Source organism: Talpa occidentalis, unplaced genomic scaffold (assembly GCF_014898055.3).
Source record: "Talpa occidentalis isolate TD23 unplaced genomic scaffold, MPIMG_talOcc4v2.1 talOcc4.5, whole genome shotgun sequence".
In the NCBI taxonomy this organism is placed as follows: Eukaryota; Metazoa; Chordata; class Mammalia; order Eulipotyphla; family Talpidae; genus Talpa; species Talpa occidentalis.
The window spans coordinates 57,265,180-57,288,381 of record NW_023604861.1 but is presented as its reverse complement, the minus strand read 5'-3'; the positions used below and the strand labels follow the sequence as shown (position 1 = coordinate 57,288,381).

At 41.3% G+C, this 23,202-nt stretch overlaps 1 protein-coding gene across 2 annotated transcripts in view; it reads right to left on the bottom strand.

Annotated features, from left to right (window-relative positions):
* ATP7B (ATPase copper transporting beta) overlaps nucleotides 1-23,202 on the bottom strand; it is a 75,124-nt gene that overhangs the window by 42,285 nt on the left and 9,637 nt on the right. The window contains exons 1-2 of one of the 2 annotated variants that reach the window (XM_037527253.2): nucleotides 13,685-14,453; nucleotides 92-1,313 (exon numbers count right to left, since the gene is read on the bottom strand). In XM_037527253.2, the coding sequence (XP_037383150.1) occupies nucleotides 92-1,313; nucleotides 13,685-13,918 (1,456 nt within the window). In that variant the 5' untranslated portion in view covers nucleotides 13,919-14,453. Of the gene's footprint in view, nucleotides 1-91; nucleotides 1,314-13,684; nucleotides 14,454-23,202 lie in introns of those variants that run through there. The other variant, XM_037527254.2, reaches the window with a different exon arrangement.

Genomic DNA, 23,202 nt, shown 5'->3' with positions numbered 1-23,202 from the left:
GAGGCAGTTAGCACGACTCACCTGCCCAGCCGTTCTCGTCATGTAACACAAAGAGAAAAGGAGACAACTTTCAAATGCATCAACTACATACCAGAAATGACTGAAGCCTCAAATCCCATGTCTTCCACAGCAGCTCGGAGCTCTTCTGGGTTAATTATACAGGGGTCATAGAGAACAGTTCCAGTCCCTTGGGCCAAGGAGACTGATATGTGCTGCACACCTTTCTTCTGGGAGATGGCACCTTCGATGGAGTGCACGCAGGACGCACAGGTCATGCCAGCAATGGCAAGCATCGCCGTACAGTACATGTCTGGCATCTGTGTCCCATGGGAGGGGCCGGGGGAGTGCCGTGAAGACCTGCTCTCTGTCCCACTTCCTTCTGCTCCACCAGGAAGAGAAACTTTAAAGTTGCCAGGTGGAAGAGCCTCGATGGCCCTCTGCAGGGCCCCTGGTGAGACACGAGAAGGGTCGTACTGTACTTGGGCAGTGCTGTTCTCCAGGGACACTTGAATATTTTGAACTCCTGGGAGTTGGCCTATATTTTCTTCAATATTCACGACACAAGACCTACAGTGCATTCCCTCTACTCTCAGGGTGACCGCATGGCTGGCTTGGTGCCCTGAGGTCTTAGAGTTACTGGCATTCTGGTTCACAAAAGCTAGAGATGTCTTTGGGTTTGTGCCCTGTAAGAGCTCAATGTCGATTGGCCCCAGGTTCACGGGCGCGCCTTTGTTCTTGATGACAGCTTCAAACCCCATGTTGCGGACGTGATCCCTGAGGTCTTGAGGTTGAATAAGATAAGGCTGGTAAGTGATGACTGCCTCTTGGTTGCTGAGTGAGACCTTGACCCTCACTACTCCTTGCAGTTTCCCAATCTTGCCTTCTATAGAGGTGACACAGGACTGGCAAGTCATGCCCTCCACCCGCAGCTTGACCACAGCCTCCAGGGCATGTGAGGACCTTGCGGGCCAGGAGGCAGCCTTTCCTTCTGCAATGCTGGCCTCGAAGCCCATGTCCTCAATTTGATGGCAAACCTGTTGCAGGCTCATGAGCGAAGGCACGTATTTCACTATAGCGCTACTTTGTTCTAAAGAAACCTTAATGCTCACAATGCCTTTCAAACTGGAAATCCTGTCCTCGATCGCCTTCACACAGGACTGACAAGTCATGCCCAAAATGCTGACGGTGCTGGTGGCCTTCGGGGAAGCGCACACGCCATCAAGACCATCCTCGTAGCCAACATTGTCGAAGGCGAACGTCTGCTTCATGGCTGGATCCCGGGCATGAGCAGATAAAGATAGTTTAGAGAGGATCTAAAAGAAAAAGAAATAACATTTTCATCCCTAAAATTCAGTGTTTTCTAAAATATCTCAGCTTGTCTGACACTGAGAAAATGGAAAACACTATCACTGTTAAAATACCCCAAGAGTACAGGAGCATAAAATGCAAGAAAAGAAAGCTACGGACTGTTTCTCAAGTAAAAGGATTTAGATGGGTCTCTTTTAGCTCTAGTTTTCTGTAATTCTGAACCTACATCAACTGCCCACCTTATAGGCATGTTCTTCTTCCCCAGAAGGGTTGAAGGGTTGGAGATTTCTGTAGGAAAGGAGGAGAGAAACAGCCACACAGCACAGGCCCATGACAGAGGCAGAAAGAGCACAGTAGCCCACAATGGGAAGATGCAGGGGTCCCAAGAGAGCTATTCCCACCTCTAGCTTAAACCTCCCTAGAGAATTTAGTCCTTGCACCTCAAACTTTGGGACCCCATATCTGTGCAAATATGTAGACTGGACATCACCTTAATTCTGTATCTCTCATTCTCTTAGTTGGGATCAATATATTGAACCTCTATAGAGCATGTTACAAATGTAAATCTCCTAGGCCCCTGGGCTCAGGCACCACAGCCGTGGAATAGAATCTGAAGGCTGCCCCTTGAACCAGGGGACATGAACACAAGTGGCAAGGCCGATAGGGACAGAAGGGAAAGAACTGGAAGAACATGAAGTTGAGTTTGACAAACAACTTCTTGGTTCTGCCCTAGGAGAGTACCAATGCCCTCCTGGGTGTTCAGGACACCTGTACTCACGGCCTAAGATTACAAGCGCTTCACCAAATTACATGGGCCCATTTTCTCAATGTACCACAATACAAGCATAATTCCCTGATTTCTTCTCATGATGATGTGGCCTTAGTTCTTCTATTAACGACAAAATTTCCTATAACAGGGTCCTGGGTTCACCACACTCTTAAGTAGATGTAGCTTTTCATATCTATTGTATGCTTCTGATATTTGTCTTCAGACTTTTATATATGGTACACTTTTTAAAAAAATTTGTCATTCTCTACACAAACCTACTTAATCTTCAGCTGTATCTCAACAACTTAAAATTGATCTCCATATCCCTGTGTATGAAAGGCATATCCCTCTAACTCAGCTGTTGAGCAGCTTAAGATGAAAATTTAAATGACTTTTAAAAAAGATTATGTTCATTTGTGTATCCACAAAGGAAATCATAGGCCAGTTTCAAAAAATATTCCTTGTACTATTTCCTAAAATAGTAGAGAAAAAAAGAGAATAACTAATTTATGGGACAGAAACTCAAAAAAATTTGGGGACTTCAACAAATGTACTGAAATTATCTATGGCATAAATATAAAAATGTGGAAATGTGCTATATTGGAAATGTGCTAATTGTGCTATGGAAATGTGCTATATTGGAATTGTGGTAGTGTTTGCTTCGGCAGCACATATACTAAAATTGGAATTGTGGTAAATGTGGTAGAGTAGTATTAATGGACAACTGGGTAGCCTCCCGGCAAGCCTATTTGTAAAAAGTATATAAACTTGGAACCTATATTTCAAAGACAATTTCAGATAGATCAACGATGTAAATAAAAAATATATTAAAAATACTAAGAAAAAACAGAAGAACATCTACAACAATCTCAGCACGAGGAAAGCTTAAATATGACAAAACAAAAATCAAGAAAATCCAGGAGCTATAAAATTTTTATATATCCAACCCCAATAACAAAAAAAAAAAGTTCAAACCAAGTTAAGAGATAACAGAGAAGAAAACATTATTTGTTTCACATTAAGCAAATTAAGAGCCTATTTCTTTAATATATAAAGAAGTTCTTCAAAGAAGAAAAATCCCAACAATCTAAGAAAAAAAGAACACAGGTCATTAAAGAGAAAAATGTAAATGTAAGAGGAACAGTGAGAAGCAACCTCCAGGCCAGTGGGTGGCGCTCCCAGTCAACTCAGTGGTAGAAGGTGGAGCTTTCTGAACTCCACCCCCTGGTGTCCTGAGCAGAGGTTGATGGGAAATAGAAGCTGGGCTGGCACCTGAACTGCTTACAAGAAGGGGTATCTGTGGAGAAGCCTTTCGCTTGGCTCTGGTCTCTGCTCCGCCGACACTTTTTGGGGCAGGACAGACAACATCTGGCCACGTGCAGCCAGTAATTTTTCTTTGCCCTTTTTTCTCTCCCCATTTTCTTTTCCTCACTCCTGTGTAAATAAACCTCTTTTGTTTCTCTCCATGCATCTGTTTTTCAGTCCTGTCCTGCATTCTTAAGTACACAGGTCTCCAACTGAATCATTCCTGTACCAGTGGGTTTGCCCATTTCAGGTGGATCCTCACGTATGCTTAAGAATAACTTTTTAGTACATGAAAAGATATTAAAAGAAAAATGTTAACATTCCAACAACATTGTTTTTACCAATCATCTTGGCCTCCTTGACTCAGAACTAGTTCTCCAGAACTAGCGAAAGTGTAACCTCTCTGGAGGACAACTTGACAATACTCATTAAAATGGTAAATTCACACACTTTGCCCCAGCAATTGTATTCTAGGGCTGTATCCAATTAATGTACTTGTTGGTGTGCAAGCAAAAAAAAAAAATATTAAATAACCCAAAGGACTGGAAACATAAATGCCCACCTAGAGGCTGGTTAAATTACTGTACGGCCACAAAGTGGAATACCATCAAGCTTTTAAAAAGACTAAGGCAATTCTTATTAGTACTGAGGAAGAGTGCTATCTAATACATTGTTTAGTGAAAAGGCCAGGCACAGAATATATAGTGTTTCCATTTTCTATTGCTGTACAACAAACCAAGTCTAATAACTCATAATGACAGTTCAGTTTTTTCAATTTGGACAGTTTGGTAAGGAAAGCTTGTCTCTGCTCCAAATAGCATCATTTGGGATGGCCTGAATGGGATTAGGGGTTCCACTTCAAAGGGGTGGTTTATTCATCACATGGCTAAAAAGTTTGATGATGGCCGCTGTCTAGAGACTGCTGGTGGCAATCCTAGTTCTGTCCCATGCAGCCTCTCCACATGGCTAGGTTGGTGGCTTCTGAGGTCTGAAAGGGAGTATATTAACAGTACTCCCAGAGGACAAGTTCCAATGTACGGCACTTATTAAGCCTTCACTGGTATCACACTTGCTAAGTCACTACTGGCCAAAGCCAGTTACAGGGCACAGCTTAGTCAATATGGTATAGAATTACATAAAGACTCAAATACAAGGAGATGCAGTTCCTCTGGAGGACCATCAAAACAAATCTCAACACATAAGACTGGCAACATTTGTGTAAGAAAAAGAACATTCTAGATACTTATATATGCATGGATTATCTCTGAGGAATGCATAAGAAATCAGGGCAGAGTTGGAGGACTGGGGAGCAGAAGAGATCAAGTGGCTGGGGTACAGGAGTAAGAAGAGTTATTTTCACTGTACAACTTATAATTATACAAAATGAATATGAATTACCAAGTGCTAAAAAATAATTATAAAAATTAAAAATAAAACAGCACAATAATAAGAGGGATTCAGAACACTGACTTGATTTTAATTGGTATTAACTAAATAGTTGTTTAATTTGAAAGAATGAAGCAAAATAACATATTTGAAGCCATTCACTCAGAGTACCGTAATAAACAGAAACTGTCTCCTTATCATGAGACATAACCCTCAGTCCAGGTCTGCTGAAAAAACAAACCCCTGATGATTTACTGCCCAATTTATTTTTCTTGGTTCTAGCTCAAGCTACAACTCATCAGATCGCAAGTCACTATGCTGGCACTTAATCCCTGGAATGCTGATTCCATGCTCTTGCAAAAAGGATTTGCAGAAGTCTTAGAAGGTGTTTGTTTGTAGCAAACAATACTCAAGAGGCACCCATTCAAGACAAGCAGGTTCATAAGGACAAGCAGTATCAAAGATAAAGCTATGCAAATAATAAATTTATGAAACACTACCCCGTCTATTGGTTTAGCAGCAACCTCTTAACAGTTGTCACTATTTTAAAGTGCAAACAATTGGGGTGTGGGGGGGGTGTGTATGTGTGAGTGCATGTATGCTCACATTTTTAATTTCATCCTTCAATTAAGACGATCTTGGGTGGGGGGAAGGGTGGTAACTTCCTAATCAGTTAAAACATATTTTGGTTTAAGGGCTCATGGAAAAAACGGTAGACACTGAAGCGTGTACCCAAGATACAAATTGTGTTTCTGGGATACCTTGTGGAAGCCTAAGTTTTACTGAATCCCTGCTAAATTACATGCTCCTTGAGGACAAACATCTAGAATTTTTTCTGCAGGCCCAGCATCAGTTTGGGATATATCTTTTACTGGCTTTTGAATTTTTAATAAACTACTAGTATAGCAGACAGCAGGAGTAAAAGGGACTAGAATACAGGAGGTGACAAAGAGGAATCCTAAAATTAATTTCAATTCCTTGCTACTTCTCTAGGGACCCAAGTCACACTGAATTTGCTGAGTACCAGAAGCTTTAGAAGAAAAGAGAGGTAAAAGGATGTAAGCTGTTGTTGATTCCTCAAGATGCACAGAAAATAAAATAAGATCTTCGGATAGGCTACCATGAAGAATTAAAGTTACGGTGCCACATTTTTGATGAAACTTTTTAAAGTCAGACTGAAATGAAAAGCCCAGAAACAACCTGCCTTGTAGAAAGTGGCTGGGATCACAAATCAAAGAGAAAAAAGAAAAGAAAAGAAAAATAAATCAAAGTACAACACAACCAGGAGATGTGCAAATGGAAGACCACTAGCAACTTCTGCTACCTCATTTGCTCCGGGATCACCATTGTCCACATTCCCATTACCCTCAAGATTGTACTCACTTTGAAAGGTGTTTAACATCTTTAACTTATGAGGCAAAAGCATTCAACTTCCCAGTGTAGTACTTCTTCCTCACACAACCAATGTAACTGAACTTCATAGAATTAAACTACAAAAAAAGCCCTAATTTTTCATATGTACACAGAGCTGATATTAGCAAATAGTTAATGATTCTCAGTGTTACTTTATGAGGTTGACATTTTATATACTTAATGCGCAAGGTAATTCTATACATAGGCATTCTTATTGCCATTTTACTGTTGAAACAGACTTAGAGGTTTATCCAAGGCCACAAATCAATTTAAATAACAGTTGGAACCTAAATTCAGCTCAAAAGTCCAGCAGGCACTCTACTTTTATTTAAAAAAAAAAACAAACTTTTAAGACTTTTACGTTTCAGCCATGTTAATTACAGCAAGAGGCTACAATGCAGAAAAGCAAAATGAAGAAGACACAGAAAAACAGCCATATCCACCTGCGAAGTAATAAGCAGGCTAACAATCCTCTCAGCTCAGCAGTGGGGGCCATGGGTGAGTCAGGACCACTGAGCGTGGCCCTCACCCTAAGTATCTGCCACCTCCAGCTGTCTCTGGCACTTCAGGGTTTCAGTACTTGCTGTTTTCTTCAATAGTCTTAATTGCAAATATACTCAAGACAATCACTTTCCCAAGAAGGCAGGACACAAGTAGGTGGCAAAGGTTCCTGGACTAAGTACACCCATTTAAACACATAGTGAATGAATCACTGTCTGGCTTCACTGGGACAGCCTTATCTGAGAATTCCTGGATTTCAGAGATTCACAGGGAATGAAGCATCACAACAAAACATCCTACCCAAACCACTCTAAGCAGATTCAAAAACCCCACTGAAGAAGAAATGTTCCTGTGTTAAACTTTATACACACACACAGAGGGAGAGAAATTTATGAGTATATACTTATGATTATACTTAAAATTGATGTTATCTTGGGGTGAGTTGTGCAATTCTGACTTTTTGACTATTTGTACATATTTTCCAATATTTTTGTTTAAAATTTTATTTTAAAGTATTAATTTTATATCAGGAAACAAATGTGGGTTCTTCTGTTTATCTAAGGCAAGGAAGAACATGCTATGCCTGTTAAACCATACTAATATAAGCAACAATATAGTAATAACTGTGATAAAGATCACAATGATGTTTTCAGAGGTGTGAACATTTTACTCTACATACAGTATTGTAAACCATTATCTCAAATAAACATAGTTTTTTAAAAAGATGACAATGATGAACTGATACACTTCTACACGGCTTTGTTCTCTGAAGAATATTTTTGCAGATATATGTGTAAATATCTGTCTTCCCTACTTGTGAATTTCTTCAGGATATATATGACAATCTTAGGCATGAATTCCCACCTTGTCTGATCAAATCTGAGCCTCAGTTTTCTTAGGAGTAAAATTATGGTAAGTTATGCAAGGAGGCCTGAGAGCTAAGAGGTGTTAAAAGGCTAGTAACATCAAAAGTATTTGAAAATGAATAATTAACAAAACAAACATTGCTTCACTTGATCCTCAAAAGCAGCCCAGGAAGATAAGCAAGGAACTTACTATTTTCCACCATTTTACTGATAAGGGAAAAGTAATCAATAAAACTAAAATGCATATTCTCCCAACCCCCACTCCAACCCCTTCAAACTGTCCCTTAACATTGTTTCACAAATATCCAGAACAGCATGGGTGGTTCAGTGGTAGAATTCTCGCCTGCCACAAATATCCAGAAAAGACCTTCCAATGATAATTTTTAAATTCTACAGGGATGGGGGTGGGACTAACCAGAACTCAGTCATTCATGCAGACATTTGTGCGGGTAGATAAGCACCAGCCATATCTCTGCCCTCCTGGGCCCTGTGTTGACCACGCACTTTTTAAGAAATCCTTTACCAATGACAATTTATTGCCTGTTTCCTCTCTTAACCACAGTAGATGAAAATATTAACACGTACCATAAAAGTAAATAAAATTAACAAACCTCAATACATATATAAAACAATGTAGTTTTCTATATATAAAAAAATAAAGTGTAGAAATTCTCAAACCTCTCCAAAAGCCCTTCACAGTATTACCTCAGAAAACACATTCACAATCTCATTCCATACAACTTTACTATCAACTGTTTCAGAGGATTTAGTTGCATTTAACTTGTCTATTGTAATAATTATTGCATCAGAGTTTTATCAATCAATACATTTTCTGCTACTTCAGAATCTTCTTTGATAATACTCTATATTTCAAGTCTTTCCCAAAGAAGTATTAAATAGGACTATCACTATCAAGTGACTACCAATATCTTGGACTTTTCTTTTTTTACATTTACACGTAAGTTGGAACCATAAGATTCATAATTCTTTATATCACTTCCCAGAATTATAATAACATGACATAAAAGACCTACATTAGGAAAGTAAAATGTACCATCTACTAGGATAAAAGTCACAGCAATGACATTAATTCATATACTTCTATGCAGAAGTCAATGAATTTGGGGTTTCTGTTAATTATTGTTATTGTTGATAAAATGCAAAGTTATCAATTGATGAAATAATGAAGTTAGTATTTTGTCACACAAAAACGTGTACTATAATGCCTAATAAAGTGGTTTTTGCCTAGAATTATAGATATGACCAGCTATCCATAAAGTAAATATATTCCTTTGAAAGACTTAAGTAGAAACCTAATACTGATAACTTATGCTACTAATTTTTAACTTATGGTAGGAACTTGCTACTTAAACTAATCCTCAGAAATAAGAAATGAAAGTGATTGATAAACATTTTAAAAAGTAATAACATATAATCAACTAATATTTGACATGGGAGTCAAGAATACTCAAAGGAGAAAAGACAGTCTCTTTAATAAATGGTGCTGAGAAAACTGAATATTCACATATAAAAGAACAAAACTTTCTTATACCTACCTTATAACACTCATACAAGTTAACTCATGGATTGGAACAATTTAATATCATTAAAATGCCCATACTACCTAAAGTGACATACAGGTTCACTGCAATCTATATCAAACTTCCAGTGGCATTTTTCACAGAAATAGAAAACACATTTCTAAAATTTATATGGAATGCTCGAGCCCAAATAGCCAAAACAATCTTAAGAAAGTAGAATACATAAACACACACACACACATATATGGGGTGGAGGAGAGATTATATTAAAAAGAGAAAGAACAATGAAGCTGGAGGCATCACACTCCCTGATTTCAAACTATACTATAAAGAAATATATATTGGATATTGGAATTAAATGATATTGGAATTAAAAAGAGGCATAAATCAATACATCAGAGAACCCAGAAATCAGTGTGCATGTGTGTGTGTGTGTGTGTATATATATATATATATATATGTGTGTGTGTGTGTATATATATATATATTGACCATATATATATATGGTCAATTTTTGAAAAAGGAGCCAAGAATAGATAGCAGGGAAAGAAGAGTGTCTTCAATAAATGGTGTTGGGAAACTGCAGAGCCACAAATGAATGAGACTGGATCCCTATCTGATACCACACACAAAAATTAACTCAAAATGGATTAAAGACATGCACACTAGGCAGGAAATCAAAAGACTTCTAGAAGAAAACACAGAAAAAGTTCCTTGGCATTGGTTTAGTGATGGTTTTGGGGGATATGACACCTTAAGCACAAGCAACATCAACTACATCAACTAAAAGCTACACAGAGCAAAACAACAATCACCAAAATGAAAAAACAACCTGTGCAATAGGAAAAATATTTGCAAACCAAGTATCTGATAAGGGGTTAATATCCAAAATAAAGTTGAAAAAGTCATACAGTAGCAAAAAACCCCAAATCATCCATTTAAAAAATGGACGGAAGACCTTACATTTTTCCAATGAAGATATAGGCCAACAGGTCGATGAAAAGGTGGTCAGTACCACTAGCCATCAGAGAAATACTAATCCAAACCACAGTGAGATTATTACCTCACTTATGTTATAATGGTTATCATCAAAGACTAGTGATAACAAAAGCTGACAAGGGTGTGAAGAAAAGGAACCTTAATGCACTGCTGGTGGGAATGTAACCCGGTTCAGCTACTATGGAAAGCCCCTCACCCAAATGCACAGAGGTTCTTCCCAAAATTAAAAATTTAACTACCAAAATGATCCAGCAATTTCACATCTGGGTATATATCTGAAGAAAATGAAGAACACTACGTCAAAGAGATATCTGCAACCCCATGTTGGCTGCAGCATTATTTATAACCTAAGTGCCCACTGATGGATGAATAGAGAAAATGTGATATATAGACATAGATCTGTAATGAATATTATCTAGTCACTGCAAAAGAAGGAAATTCTGCCATTTCCACAACACAAACAGACCTTGAAGGCATTATGCTAAGTGAAATCAGTCAAACACAAATACTTATATGTGGGCTCTAAAAAGAAAAGTCAAACTCAGAAAAAGAGATAAGATTTGTGGTTATCCAAGATGAAAATGCATACATTGTACAAAAATGAAAAAATGATATAAGAAATATATTAAAAAAATTTTTAAAAAGAAAAAAATTATATTAAATGAGATCCTAATTTTAAACTATCCTTACTTTTTTTTTTTTAAGATTTATTTATTTATTTATACAAGCACTGGGTACAGTCAGAAGAGCGGGAGGCTGAGAGAATTCACCAGAGCCATAGCGAGGAACAGAACAAGCAGACTGACGAAGTACACTGCTGAGGGGAGCAGTGGGTGCAGCAGGAGAGGTCTGTCGCGCCATGTGGGACCCTCGCCGGTGGCTGGGGATCGAACCAGCACTGCAGAGGCTGTGGACAGCTTCACAGCCCAGCACTCAACCGCTGCGCCACTAGGGGAGGCCCCTTACACTTTTATAATTACACTCAACTTAGTTATAATGCATACTTTTAAAAAAATGTATTTTTATTTCCAGGGGAATTAAGCTATTAATCTCCTTTAACTGCAGTTTATAACCAGTTTTGGCATCAAGTCTGCATTAATTTCATTATGTGAAACAGTGGCTCCTTCTATCTTGTCAATGGAACATAAAACAAATCAGTTTTGGAGTTTGGTTGTTGTTAGAAAAAAAAGATTTGTGGTTATCAAAAGTGGGGAGCAGGGGTGGGGGAATAGGAGGAAGGTAGTCAAAAGGTACAAGCTTCCTGTTCTAAGATAATTATGTACAAACTAGCAATGTCATGTACAATACAACGACTGTACGGTATGCCTGAAAGTTGTTGAGAGAGCAAACACTAAGAGTTCTCATTACAAGGAAAAAACACTTTTTCTTTTTTTTTCTAGTAACTTCATGCGATAATGTTCACTAAATTTATTATGGTGATATTTCATAATATAAGCCAAATCATTATGCTGTACCCCTTAAGCCTATACAACGCTGTGTATCAATTACATCTCAGTAAACATGGGAAAGAGAAGGAAATAATAACAAAACGCAAATGTAAACAAGAGTACACTTTCACTCAATAGGCTGACAAAAATTTTTAAAGTTGATGCTACAGTAAGCGAGACTATAGGAAAAAGAACTGTCAAACACTGTGGAAAAATTAATTCAGACAACCTTTTCAGAGAGCAGATAGGCAATGTCTATCAAGACGTTAAATGCTCATTGCATTTATCCCAGAAATTCTACTTCTGGGAATGTCATCATACAAATATAAAATTACACGAGAATGTTCATTGCTACATTTAGATAACGAAAACTTGGAAATATCCCCCTACAAGGACTGGCTACGTAAAAATCTCATCCAAAAGAATTTTGTAGTGGTGAATTTACATGTAATGACATGGGAAGACTGTGATTCTCCCCTGGGCCAGTAAGTGAGCAAGCGTAGTCCTGGCCACTAAAAACCACTAGAATACTTCACATTCAAAGGCCTCAGACATGGGGCTGGATTTTGTAAAGTAACAGTTTTTAACATTTTAAAGAAATGCTCTCAAGCATTTTCTGCTCAATGAAATAAGCCAGAAAGAAAAAGAAAAATACTGGGTGGTCTCACTCATAGCAGGAATACAGAAAACCTAAATACGAGACCAGGAAAAAGACTAACTATAATAAAGTAAAAATCAAAATCAACAAGCAGCTATAAACCAGAGACACACTACTGGGAGGGGAGAAGGGAGTAGGATCAAAACAAGGGGGGTGGGAATTTTACGGGGATTATAACCAAGATGAAAATGCATACATTGTGCAAAAATGAAAAATGATGTAAAAAATATAAAATCAAATATTTAAAAAAAAATTTTTAAATATTTTACTATTTTACTACCTTAGAAACTCAGCTAAAAGTATAGAAGTTGGTCGTACTTACAGAAACAGGGAAACGTGAAAAGCTAGACTAAATGTTCTGTCACACTTTAAAATTCCAAATCTTTGAACATATGTTAATTTTACTGGTTAAAGCAGTTTCAAGAGGCATAAAAATGAAAACTACACAACTGCTTTAGCATACAAAGTAATTAACTATACGAGACCCCAATAATAACAATAACAATAGTCTAAAGTCGACACTGAGTGATTCCACACTTCCTGTTATTAAATTTTCCTGGGAAGAAATTTCGAAGGCATCTCTTGAAACTTTCCACAAACTCAGCACACTGAAACATTTTCATTGTTTTAAAATAAACACGTCGGAGTTTCAGTGTTTTAAAGTAAACACGTTGGAGTAGAATAATATCCTGGTTAAATACCTGACACCAAATGCTGAATCTTTTAACATTTAAAAAGAATTTCTATTTCCAATATTCAAGTACCATGTGCCTTCAACATATATAAACCTCTTACATACTACACTTCAGAAAGCTTTTTTCACAAAATTTCCTTGGGTTTTTGGGACTTTTTAAAGATGATCATCAGAAGAAACAAAAATAAATCCAAAAGGGGGCAAAGTACTTATAAAAACTTTCCTTTGCATCTAACTAGTATCCCCCCACCACGCCCGCCTACCTATGTCAATGAGAAGGATCCCATGCCGACCACCATCCATCCCACCAAAAAATGCTACTAAAAGGAATCATTTTTACAAAATGTTACACTGCTCTAGTTTTGAACATGACCTGACCTGTGGGTTTAAAAAACTTTTATTTGCTTAGAAAGAATAGCTTCAACTTGCAGCAACATTTTGAAAATGTTTATTTAGTTGAAATGTAAAGATTAACAAAACTGTGTACAAATTTAGAAAATAATAAGAGAGGAGAGATCCATTTTAGTCTGATTTATATTTTGGAAAACTTTTCCTCCACAGAGGCTTACAAAAACAGGCTAAAAATATGCAGCAACAATCCCTGGGCTTTAAGCAGCATGGACTTAATTTCTGGAGAATTCACCTTGACTCCAGGCTTGATGTTATTTCCATAGCTGTCACTCCCACCCAGACCAGTTCCCCTCACCCCTCATCTGTAAGACACGGGAGAAACCTTCATTTATAAACTGGATTCCACCCCCTCTTGGCTTTTTAGCCTTTCTGCAATTGCACTGACCTGATTGGAACTGATTCCCCGTTTTCCATTCATAACCTCCAGTGAAAAGTCTCCCTCCTCTGATGGGGGAGAGCCTTCTTCCTCTGAAGTTACTGGCCTGGTGGAGCCCTTGGCCCCAAGGCTCTTCCTGAAGGACCACCGCTTGTGCACAGCCAGCAGGGTCACCTGTGGGTCACTCAGAGTGGCCAGGCTTCCCGGCATCTGCATCTCATTCCCAGTTTTCTCCATCGCCATGTCCACAGTCACACCTTCACCCCCCACGAGAGTGGTCCCCCTTCACCAGACTATTGGGTCATGTCAGAAGGAAATGCTTTAAAAAGTGTCCTCCCAATCGGCAGGAGGGAAGTCTCCATCTGTGTTCAGTCCTGTAGATTTCCCTCTGCTCCTAAGCCAGCCCTAGTGAGACTGCCAGTCAGGTCTTCAGCCTGGCAGCAAGCTTCAGGAACTTGGGCAGGCTGCACACCACTGTATATATATTTGCTCTTGTTTATCTACACCCTTCCAACCAATTGGCACCCTCTTACTCATCACACTGCATTCGGCACTGGGAATCTTTGCACACGGCCCGTGCACGCCCTTGTCCAACACTGCCAGGACACCCAGCCAGCCTGCACGGGAGCCCGGCACATAATCATCTCCCAAATCTGAGTACACAATTTCCTTTTGGCCGTGTGCACTCCCAGAAACCCAGCCTAGAGGCAGCAGAGAAATGCCACTTCCTTTTATTAGCAAACTTCGAGCGATTTCTTGGAATAACTTCAGCTGCCTCTTCCACAGCTCCAACAGTGGCAGTATGCAAAACACCAGGGGAGAGAAGTATTTCCTAGGCAACATGACTTGCATTTTCAAAAAGGTGTAAGAAAGGTCCACGTTTCCTGCAGCTTTGTTTTCCCTTGGGCCAACGGCTGGACTTCAATAAGAGCTGACTGCAGAAATTCACTGGGTAACAGGGCTCGTTTCCATCTGTGGCAGAACAGCCAGGAACTAACGCACGATTTAGGCTTCTCAGGCTACCCACTGCTCCACAGGAGGATTAATGAAAGGAGACACAAGACAGTGTGGTAAGCCTACCGCCTCCTGTTCCGTAAGGCAGCACTGCCTCCCTTCCCACCCACTTTCTCACTGGGAGGAAGGAGGCAACCTCATCCTCCAAGGGAGAAACAGCTCCCACAGCCACTAATCCCAGCAACACCTCCTGAAGCAAGCGCCTGTGGCTGTTCACACAGCAGACCCAGTCCTGCCAGTGTGTGAGCAGTCCCTCTACATTGCTCCCAGGATGAATGTGCTGCCCTGCCTGGGTGTCGCCAGGGCATACACTGAGAGCATTTAGAACAGTATCTTCAGTTTAAGGTCACTGAGGATTCTCCCCTGGCACGGGCCATGCTACTCATGCTGTCTGACAAGGTCCGAGTATGGGGAAAATTCCTGAAAAGTCAGGAGGCTCCATAGCTGGCTCCTCCTTCTCATTTGTTTATGGCTGATTCCCCTGGATGTGACATTTGTCATGGCAATTGTTAAAGTATGTATTCAAGAATAAGTCAACCACAATTTTGTGACTTTTTGAACTGATAACCATGGTAGCACAAACAGTGCATTTGGAAATAATCAATGTTACAACAACTGATATGTCTCGTATTAACTATTCTGGGAAGCAAAAGCTATAATCATCTCCGGCCCTGCCTCCGATAAAATATTTGTTCTTTGAAGCAACAATCAGCAATATTATAGAGAACAGGATTTTCCCTTGATCTTAAAGTTAGATACGGAAACTAGGCTGATAAGTACAGGAGTAATAGGTAGAAAACTGTTTTGTTAGATTAGGAGAATTCCTCCCTTCACTGAGAGCTCGGGGCTAGGGAAAAGTCAATGTGGCATGGGCCTCACCGGTGGCACAGCGGTTGAGCGCTGGGTTGCGAAGCTGCCCGCAGCCTCTGCGGCGCCCGTTCGATCCCCGGCTGCTCCCCGGCCACCTGAGGAGGGTCCCACATGGCGCGCAGACCTCTCCTGCCGCCCGCTGCTCCCCTCAGCAGTGTACTTCGGTCCTTCTGCCTGCTCTGCTCCCCGCTCTGGCTCTGGTGGATTCTCTCACCCTCCCGTGCTTCTGACTGTACCCAGTGCATGTATAAACAAAACAAAGAAACAAACAAACAAACAAATAAATAAAACATGCCTCTATAAAAAAAAATTAAAAAATAAAAAAAAAATAAATTAAAAAAGTCAATGTGGCTTGCCCGGCATTGACATCCTCCAGGCCCTTGGTTCCTTAATATTGAATCAATATTTCATTAAAACAATATATTATTAGATGATGATTTCTATATGAAAGCCTTCTGTTTTTGCTTTGATCATATGGTTATGTTAGTCTTAAGTTGATAGGTTAGAAAAAAATCCTTTTTCCTTCCCCCAATGACTTCCCGTCCTTTGATTCCCCTAACCCTTAGTTAATCGTTCACTATGGTAAATATAGAGATGTTAGTTTCAGTCACATAAGTTTTTTTGCTAGCTTTGACATTGTTTGGTTAAGATAAATGACTATTCTAAGAACACTTTGTTTAGCAATTGTGCCTTCTTCAAAACAAAGAATAATAAATGTCACAACCTCTGCAGGAGGTCTGTAGAGGCAGGAATGGACGGAGCAGGTTTTCTGATCCAGCAGACCAGGTAAAGGAGGAGAGTCCTTGGAGTCCTCAGTGGCTTTGCAGGCTTTTATTGGGATTACCAGGTACATGGCAGGAAGGAGTGTTGGGGGGCCGGGAAGCTGGCAGGCCTCCCAGCCCCCAGCAAATCTTCACTCTATCTGGGCTCTCCGTGCGTTCTCTGGCGGGCTCTGCTGCTCTGCTTTTGTTCTGCTGCTGCTGGCGTCCCCGTGACACCGCCCTTAAAAGCCCAGTCTTAGCCCAGGTGAATCCCATCTACCTATGCCCACACCCTACTCCAGGTGCCCGCCATCAGGCGTGCATTCAGGACCGCAGGATTCTGTCATCTATCCTGATGGCGGGAGGGCAGAAAACCTGATACTTTTTTTTTTTTTTTTTTTTGGGTGGGACCCTCGCCGGTGGCCGGGGATCGAACTGGCGCTGCAGAGGCTGCGGGCAGCCTCGCAGCCCAGCGCTCAACCGCTGCGCCACCAGGGGAGGCCCAAAAGCCTTTTTACCTTACCCTACAAGGTCAAATAGACCCCTGGCTGTTCTTGAGAAAGATGTGATGATTGTTATCTTCCTGCTTTAATGCATATACTTATGTACTCCCACAGCTTGCTTGTAATGTATAAATAAAGACCGGGCCTGAGACCCTCAGCAGGAGATACTTGCACCTGGTGTGGGCCATACTACTCATGTGGTCTGACAAAGGTCCAGGCATGGGGCAGATTCCTGAAAAGTAAGGAATCTCGCCAGCTGACTCCTGCTAGATTCTTCTCATTTGTTTATGGCTGGTTTCTAACCTATGTGGCAATTGTTAAAATACGTATTTAATAGCAAATCTGCAAATATTGAGTGATCAATTACTGAATAACCTATTTGACAGCAAGGGCACTGCATGATACTGATGGAGGACAAGAATAGAAAAACTAGAAAGGAGGCCTCACAAGACTAACACCTGACTCACACAAGGAGGTGGGGGTCAAGGGGAATAACATGACCATTAACCCAGCTGTAGATGTCGTGACCCTCAGGCACCCGTGCCTTATCACAAGGCATGAGACCCTAGCAGGATCGGATGCTATAGGGAGTGGAGCACAGGCCTGAGGGTAAAGATACAGAGATTGGGCCCACCCTGGAATCTCTAATCCCTTTCTAGTTTTGCCTGTTACCCAACATCAGCAACAAGCAGGCCACTCCACGGAGGAGTGACCCCTCCCAAAGAGAAAAGGACTATATCAGTGCAGTCTCTGCACAGGTTCGGGGCAGCACTCCCACTGCCCTCCTGTGACTATGCAGGTGCTTCCTTTCACCAACTCTCTCCTCGCAGGGCAGCAGCTTTCTGGCTGCCCGTGACCTGTCCCTGCCGGGACTTCTCTTCATGGACCTCCCTCAGGGGAGGCCGCTCTTCTCAAGGCTGCCGGCCTGCAACCATGCAGGCCTCTCTTAGCAAAACCTTTTCCTTTCCCTTTCCCTAATAAACCCGTTCTTTAAATATAATGAAAGTCTCTGTCTCATGGAGAAACGCGCCTGGGGAACTCGCTGCGTGCCGGTGAACCAGGAGCTCTGGTGAAACCTTTCCCAGAGTGAACCCAAGGACCCCACACTCCACAAAACGACATCAATACAAATAATACATTTTTAAATGATTAGTAATTCTCTGCCAAAAGGCAATGATTCAACATTTGGTCTTACAAAAACAAGTGATATGTCACACCTGAAAACCTCCGGGAACTAAAGGCTGTAAGCATTCCCGGCCAAGTCTTTGAGATAGATTTTGTGGTCTTTTAAGCAGAGACCATCTGGAGAGGAGTTTTGAAGTTAGAAATAGCAGTTAAAGTTAGAGATAGCCATTAGTTGACAAGATAATTAAGGAGGTAATAGGTGAAAACATAGCCTTGAGAAAGTAAAAGGAGTTTCCCTTTTTTGAAGCTTAGGGTTAGAAAAAGGTCAGTGCAACTTATGCGGCACTGGGATTCTTCCGGGTTTTTTTATTTTTTTACTACTTTTATTAAATTAGAATAGTTATAGGAATAAAAAGATTTTGATTTTAGCAGTAATTGGATTTGATTACCAATATATAAGGTAATTATGTATTTTAATGTTTACGATTTAGGAATTCTAAAAATTTTGATTAATTAGTAATTTAACACTTACAAGGAAGTTAGGTTTTAGTCATATAAGTTTTTTGTTGTTTTGCTATTTTGAGCCCTAAGAGTGATTACTGGGCAGTGGAAAATAAATGATTGTTAGGGGACATTTTGTGTGGTAATTGTATTTACCTTTTGTAGGGTAAGGTAAAAAGTATCGGGCTTTTCTACCCTCCCGCCATTAGGATAGATGACGGAACCCTGCGGTCCCGAATGCATGCCTGATGGCGGGCACCTGGAATAGGGTGTGGGCACATGTGGATGGGATTCACCTGGGCTGAGACTGGGCTTTTAGGGGCAGCATTGCGGGGACACCAGCAGAAGCAGAGAGAAGAGAAGCAGTAGAAGCTGAGAAGCAGAAAAGCAGAAGCAGGACAATGAGAGAGCAGAGCAGCAGAGATCACCAGTGAGCCCAGAAAGAGTGAAGACTTGGGGGCTGGGAGGTCTGCCAGCCTCTCAGCCCCCCAGCACCCCTGCCTGCCGTGTGCCTGGTGAATCCCAGTAAAAGCCTTCAAAGGCCACTGAGGGTTTCAGGACTCCTTTACCTGGTCTGTTGGATCAGAAAACCTGCACTGTTGCCCATTCCTGCCCCTACACCTTTAGAACAAAGTGAAATGATCATTATTACCTCAGCAAAGGGCCACAAGACCCCAGGCCGGCTTTGGAAAAATGCCACAGTTGTTAGTCTTTTTTTTTTTTTACTTGAAAGCACATGCTTATCTACTCTCATGGCTTGCTTGAAATGTATAAATAAGGAGCTGCTGAGACCCTGGGCAGGAGATACTTGGACTCTGATCATGTGTCGTGTCTCCTCATTTCTTTTTCCCCTCATCCCTCCATTTTCGCCGACACCGTCTTTTCCTGCAGGGATCCTGACACGACATTTTGCCAGAGCTGGCTTCCGGCATGCACCCTGATCAAGTGTCTGTGTCTCCTCATTCCCTTTTCCCCTCATCCTTCCATTTCGCTGACGCTGTCTCGTCGTTCGGGGACCCTGCCCCAGTCGGAGCTGGACTCCAGCACTCCTCTTTCTGGGGTGCCTACAATGATCTTTGCTCCCGCATTAAAACTATCATGCCTCAAGAACTCAAGAACTCCTGACCAAGAGCTCTGCTGTCTGGGGGAAGACAGCCTCGTCACTGGTCCACTCACCACCAGGCCTTCAATACTATTCATTAGTCTTTTGCATTTCACACTGTGGGGATTTGACTACTTTCTCCCACTTCTGAAACACAATCAGGGCAGCCAACTCCAAAATGGGTCCTCCTAGGCTCATCTTCCATGTGGCTCTCTGTAGGGTAAGGAAAAATGTCAGGCTTTTCTGTCCTCCCGCCATCAGGCATGGATGATGGATCCTTGCGGTCCTGAATGCATGCCTGATGGCGGGCACCTGATGGCGGGCACCCTACTCCAGGTAGATGGGATTCACCTGGGCTAAGACTGGGCTTTTAAGGGCGGCATCATGAGGATGCCAGTAGAAGCCGAGAACGAACAGAAGCCGAAAGAGAAGCCAAGAACGAACGGAAGCCGAAAGAGGAAGAGAACGTCAGAGAGCCCAGATAGAGTGAAGATTTGCTGGGGGCTGGGAGGACTGCCAGCCTCCCGGCCCCCCAGCACTCTTGCCTGCCATGTACCTGCTAAATCCCAATAAAAAGACCTGCAAAAAACCACTGAGGAATCTGACTCCTCCTTTACCCAGTCTGCATGGGATCAGAAGACCTGCTCAGTGGTCCTTCCTGCCCCTACACTCTCCCACCACCATAGCGCCTGTGCCCCATCTCCACAGTCCCTTGAAGCACCAGATTTTTGAAGACATTTTAGCCATTTTGCATGGAAATCCTCCCCCAAAGATGCATAAATAAATCTTTATGCTGTCTTTAAAAATGAGTTACTGTCTATATATTAGCTATTCCCTGATTATACAGTGTCATTAGAAATACAAATGCTCTTTCTGTGCTGTAGCTATAGATGTTTAATAAAGAATATGCTGGAATCAAATATTCTGGGTGCTTTTCAAGTCTGTCCTGTTTGGCGCCATAAACTATGGAAAATTTAATACTTTACTGTGAAATACTTTTACGTCTCATGAATGATCGCTCAGACCCAGAACACAGCCAGAAGAATGGGGCTGAGACCAAGTTACAGAGGGCATGAAATTCAGACTTTGTCCTGAGGACAGTGGAGAATCACCGGTTTTGAAGCAGAGGACTTACATGATTATATTGGGGATTTAGTAACACATTTTGGGCAGGGACAAGAATGAAGATTTAGAAGAGAAGGGATTATAGGGTTACAAGGAATGGAGAAAATTAATAGCAGAATGGAATTAAGCAAATGAGGCCTTCCAGGCTGCGCAATCAAGTGATCACCCGAGATGAGTGCAAAGAGAGGCTCCGAGGATGACAATGCCATGTCTGGTTTGGCAAACATGAGGAGGAATGGTAGGGGAAAGCAAGTCTGGGTGAAATCCATGGATTAAGGGACCTGCCAAAGATCCAAGGCATGAGTCCCTTTCGTAGGCTAGAGAACCAAGGTCAAACTCTTCTTTCTGACTCCTTCCCCCTTCCTCACACCTGAGCTCCAGGTCACACCTGAGCCCCACTACTCTCCCCATCTAATTCTCCTTATCCTTTAAGTCTGGCCTCTCGTCACCCAACAGGGCTCTCTCCCTTCTCTGAATTCCAGTATCACTGATGTCAACACCTCAGGTATTGTTGGAGAACAACTCTGCTCCCTCCACTGCTGCTGCGAGGTTGCAATCAGATCAGTCCCACCTGTTGCAGGAGCCTATGGTGCTCTTGCTCTCTTGCCAGGGAAAACACTGAGCTTCCAGAAGACAAAGTTCATACCCCTCATCTGCCCAGAGACCTGACACTTAACAAGGTGATGAGTAAATATCAGGTCTTAAATAAATACCTACTGGGCTGAACTTCAGACATATCAGAATGTGTTTTCTATTGAGAATTTCATGGTTGTCTTTGTCTCCCTTATCACATGCAAGAGCAAACTCAATTAGTCCCTTACACATTCCTTCTAGAAATATAGGTCTTCAAGTACCTCCTCGTGTTAATTTTATTTTGCCTCTCACATGTGGAAATTTCATAAGCTATTTTTCAAAATAAAATTCATCTTGTCTCCTACCCATATTTGCAGTCTCTGTGGATCTTCTTTGTATAAAAATCTATCCTTTGCAATCTGAGAAGTCTGAGCCCAAAGGCAGATGGGCAGCTCATGTTTCCATGAACCTCCAGGACAAAGGATCCTATGAGGAGGAGGGACATTAGATTCAAATATTTCAGCATTCACAAAGATTACCTGTTCAGTCCAGTTAGAGGCTCACACTGGGCGGGACTTCTCAGAAGAAACACCAGTCCCGTCCTCCTACGTCAGGCAGAGGAGCCCAGATCCAGGGACAGGACAGGATGACAGAACCTGACACTAAGCTGCATGCTGAGAATCAGTGGCCCGGAAGGTTCCCAGAGAGAGAAGGCGAGCAATACCAACAGCACACCCACGGTCAGTTATGTTTCTACCAGTCCATTCTTCACAACAGGGATGGAATGTTGATAAATGAATGTAATTTAGAGTTCGAGAGTCAAAGATTTAAGTGCTACGTACAAGAGAAGGTACAAGAGACACTTTCTGCCCTCAGGACTCTATTAGCTAATTCAGGGAGCATGACAGAGTACAGTATTAAAGCATCAAAAACTATCAAACAGGGTGTGGGGGCAGGGGTCACTGGAGGTCAGAGTCATCCTGGAAGACTTCATAGTGAAAAGGCTGGTGGACTTATAGGTCTGCTTGTCTGCTCCTCACACCAGCAGGAACTGGAAATTTCGGAGACTGAAACAGCATGACGTGACACTTATACCAAATTATTAACAGGGGGCAAAAGAATAAAACACCTAGACAGGTCACTGGAGGGAGTGCTCTTAAACAAAACTATATTTAGCTGTGTAGTCTAGAATGAATGAAATTACAATTGGTCTAAAGTAGAGAAACACTAAAGGTCGGTAAAAAGTAAAAGTCAGTGTTCTGATCCCACAGTTAACTATATGCACATTCAACATGCCCTAAATTGGTGACAAGCTGGCATAACTCCAAAACTTTTTTTGTTTTTTTTTTAATTTTATATATTTTTTACATCATTTTTCATTTTTGCACAATGTATGCATTTTCATCTTGGTTATAGTCCCCATACAATTTCCACCCCCTTGTTTTGATCCTACTCCCTTCTCCACCCCCCAGCCCCCTGTAGTGTGCCTCTGGTTTATAGTTGCTTGTTGATTTTGATGAAGCTGGAAGGGATCATGCTCAGTGAAATAAGCCATAAAGAAAAAGAAAAATACTGGATGGTCTCACTCATAGCAGGAATTTAGAAAACCTAAACAAGGGACCAGGAAAAAAGACTAATTACAATAAAGTAAAAATCAAAATCCAAAACTTTTTATCTCTAAATTCTAATAGTCTGTATGTTTGTCTCCTCTAAGATGAACAATGATAAGCAAAAAACACTCAGGCTGGCTATCCTGGGTGACTCAGGGCCACCAATCTTTTTTATTTATTTATTTATTTATGCATACAAGATTTATTTATTTATGCATATTTATTTATTTATGCCAGAGGTACGGGGGGGGGGGGGGGGGGTGAGAGGACTTAACCAGAGAAAGAGTGGAGAACAGAACAGGCAGACTGAAATACACTGCTGAGGGGAGCAGCGGACGAATCA